General features: G+C 52.9%; 1 protein-coding gene across 1 annotated transcript; it reads right to left on the bottom strand.

The window, feature by feature from the left end:
- Positions 1–1,171: 1,171 nt before the first annotated feature.
- LOC125542432 (chitinase CLP-like) lies at positions 1,172–2,383 on the bottom strand. Its single transcript, XM_048705474.1, has one exon. It carries the CDS (start codon positions 2,333–2,335, stop codon positions 1,286–1,288), a length of 1,050 nt encoding a protein of 349 aa, XP_048561431.1. The 5' UTR covers positions 2,336–2,383; the 3' UTR covers positions 1,172–1,285.
- Between the last annotated feature and the right edge of the window lie 1,442 nt (positions 2,384–3,825).

Here is a 3,825-nt window from a genome sequence, read left to right as displayed (position 1 = left end):
TTGCGGACTTGAAGAAAAAAAGAGACGAAAGTTTGGGCGACGGGGATGGATGGCTGGCTCCCAGATCACTATCGATGGTCTGGTCTCACCAATCCACTGACAGATATGATGTCTGATTTTTTTGGGCAACACATGCTTTATTACTAAGAGAGACACCACGGTTACAGAGACGAAGTTAAGATTGCCAGGTAGCCCTAGCCAGACATGGGGCCTTCCCCAGCGCTAATGCATGTTTCGCAAGACGATGTTGTCTGATGCCCTGAGGCCCACAAGAAAGACTCAAAAGAGTTATAGCTAGCTAAAAGCCCATTTCGTCCGGATGCGTTGTTTCTAAGCATAAAGTTTGCCACTTATTAACTTAAAAAAAGGTACATTTCCCCTTGACACTGAAATAAAGAAGCTACATTTTCCTTCTGCCGAAAAAAACAGACACTGGCACATGAGTATAATCGCCAGCACATTTATCTCCACCTGTTTTGGTCTGCTTACAGTGTTTACAGCAAGATTGCGAGTCATAGCCGCCTTCGGTGACCGGTGAGTGGCCACATGCGATGGAATGACCGAAACCACCACCGGTAAACATCGCCAAACAAGAATGTACGCACTCACGTGCTGCAGTCAAATGAGTTGACTTCCGAGTTTGAACATGAGACTATCACGCGATTCTTCCCACATCAGTATCGCCCGGAGAAGGTATCAGTACAGTCATATTAAGTCTCAGTCGACTAAAACTTAAAGTAGTCTCAGTCGATATTATATCCATAAGATTTTACATTGAGATTTATGTAAATTTTTTCTTCAGTTTTTTTTCTCTATTGCATGTTATGTCATTTGACTGGAACTTAGTTAAATCTCAATCGACTGAGACCTAATTACACCCATATCAATATCGTTCGTGCTCTAGTATCTCGCTTTCGAGCTCAGTTTTGTCGCCGCCAACCTGAAAACTGAGCGCAAGTTACCCCGGATCGATCAGGCGGAGGTGTCAGTGTCACTTGTCAGCCTAACTAATTACCGTGGCGTCGTGCTCTAATACTATATGGGCATCTTCCACTCATTTTCAAGAGAGATCGGTCCGTGTCAGTCAGTCACACTCATGGTTGATGGACAGAATATATTTTTCGAAAAAACAAAAACTTACACTTCTGGTCCAGCGTGATATCGGAGGTGATTAATTAATATTCCACCGATTTTATTTATTTCATTTCAACACTCCGAGCTATCATGGAAGTTCTTACACGCACGCACACCATGGAACCATGCACCGATGTGGAATTGTCGATCACTAGCCCGCCCTGGTGAAGTTGAAGTTGCTGCAGGAGAACCCCCTGGCTGGGAGGTACGGGGTGAAGCTGAGCGTCTGCTTGTCGTTGTCGAGCACCACCAGCTTGTTCTCCATCTGGAACCCCCCGATCACCACCGCCGGCGTCGCGCCCCCAGTGCCGCCTCCGGCCTGCACGAACGCGAAGCACGCCGTGCCGCTGTTCACCTGCGCCATGGAGTTGCCGCCCACCACCGTGAAGTTCGTCCCGCCCTCCAGCATCACGTCCACCTGCGGGACGGAGTAGCCCGACAGCGTCGGCGACAGCTTGGACGAGTCGTAGCACAGCTCGAACGGCGCCACGGCCGCCACCTTCGCGCTCGAGCCCATGGCGCGGTCGAAGGCCGTGATGAAGGGGCGGTACACGTCGCTGCGGAGTTGCGCGTAGGGGATCGTGGTGGAGAGGCCGACGATGAGCGCGCCGGAGCCGGAGACGGCCACGCGCGTCCCGTCGATGGCGATGCCGTTGGTGGCTGAGACGAAGTAGCCGGGGTTCCCGGAGAAGGGCTGGCGGAGCGGGACCCCGTCGGAGAGGAGCGTCGTGATGGCCGGCCGGTCCGCCGGGGGAGCTAGGAAGAATGGACCGCCGCCGAAGATGGCCGCGCCCACGCCGCTGCTCGGGAGGCAGAGCGCGAACGAGTTGGCCACCTTCTGCGTGCTCGCTACCTGGGCCGGGAACGATGCGCTGGAGCGTGCGAGCCCCGCCACGCCGACGGCGCCGGACGGGGCCGCCGCGCATGTCGCGGTGGCAGCGAAGGAGACCGGGGATATCGGGTTGCTGCCGTCGGTAGAGTTGGCGGAGAGTGTCACGGTCGTCGTCTGGCCGCTGCACGGCGTCGTGATGGCCGGAGCGGAGAGGTCGAGGACCAGCGGGCGGCCGGCGCTGAGCGGCGCCGTGTAGAGCGCGGTGGACGTTACGCCCTTGGTGACCTTCGTGAGCAGCGGCTTGCCGACGGTCGCCGCCGTGGAGACGGCGAGCAGGAGGAGGACCAGGACTGGCTTGGACTGCCACATTTTCGGCTCGTGCTGTGTTGTGTTGGAATCGATGCTGTGAAGGATGGCACGTACGTGCGTCCTATATATACCCTCGATCAGGAATCAGATTCACCAACGCATGCCTAGTCAACATTTGTCGCCATCAATGTTGCTTAACGAACTAGAGTTTCAATTTTCTACGGTATCGATCACATCCACAGATGATTCTCGCTCGTTCAAAGTCCATTCGAGATTATCCAAGATCTTGCACGCGTGCATTAACTGGTAGCTAGACTTTGCATGCATGCATGCATGCGTTTCAGAGTATTTTTGTGTGTGTTTACATTCTTGATACTTCTAGTCGAGTTCTGGTGTGTTTAATTCTCTTTTGCTAACTAAAAGCATCTCCAACGGCGCATAAAAATTTGACGCCCAATAAAAATTATAGCGTGTCACTTTAGCATTTTTAGTGCGCTGAGACTAACATCGTTTTTGCAGACGCCCAAAAACGCGCGCACAAAAAGCACACAATGCAAATTGTGAAGCTCCGAAGCCCAAAATATGCTGCGCGCAATAGCGTTTTTCAGCACGCGCCTAAAAACTTTTAGCGCTACAGCATCTGCTGAAGCTGTGCGGCGCCTAAAAAAATATTTAGTGCGTGGATCTCTTTTTAAGCGCCTGTTGGAGATGCTCTAACCACTGATATGTTTACATTCTCATATCAGAATATATCAGTCGATCTCTTAGGTTGATGAGTTGTACCGGTACGGAGCCGAGTCGAGTCAGCCCAACTCACTGTACCCTGAGAGGGAGTTTCGTGAAGCAGCGCTGAGAGCGCACAACCGAATCCCCCAGTTGCAGGCTTGGATCACACGATCGATGCACCGCACCGCACCGGCCAGGGAACCTCCGTGTCGTCGCGCCATAATAGCAGAACAGGCCAACTCTCTCGAGGAAATTGAGCCGCCATCGCTTGCATGGACCACGCTCTTATCGGACTCAGATGGCGACTGCTCTGCCGTGCGATTTAACGCGAGGGTGGAGGAACCTACTACGTGCATGGCACGTTGCCACTGTCGCGGTCTAGCTCCGGCATGCCGCGCCGACGCTGTAGCTCGTTCATAATGGCTTGGCGCGATTGACGCATGGATCTCGCGTTCCTGCCAAACCGGGAGAGATCTAGTCAAACCATCTGACTGACGGACACAAACAGGTGTAGTGTAACTACACACGCATAATATACAATACAGTATAAACTTGTATGCTCTGTGTGAACACTACCCGGAACACAACCCTGCTGGGTAGGCAGAAACAGAGGGACCCTCCTTCAATGCCTCCTTCAACAATTGCATGGTGTGCGGTTCAGCAGCTGCCAAGCCGACGTACGTTTTCGAGTCTTCGAGTTCCACATGTACACTGCAATGCAATGGACGTGGCACGTACAACTCACATCGACACCGACACCGACATCGAGTGATACATATCGGGTCACCTCCTGCATCCTATCTTAACGACTTAACCCATGCTGC

Source organism: Triticum urartu, chromosome 3 (genome assembly GCF_003073215.2).
Source record: "Triticum urartu cultivar G1812 chromosome 3, Tu2.1, whole genome shotgun sequence".
NCBI classification, from domain to species: Eukaryota; Viridiplantae; Streptophyta; class Magnoliopsida; order Poales; family Poaceae; genus Triticum; species Triticum urartu.
This window is presented reverse-complemented; position numbering and strand designations above follow the sequence as displayed.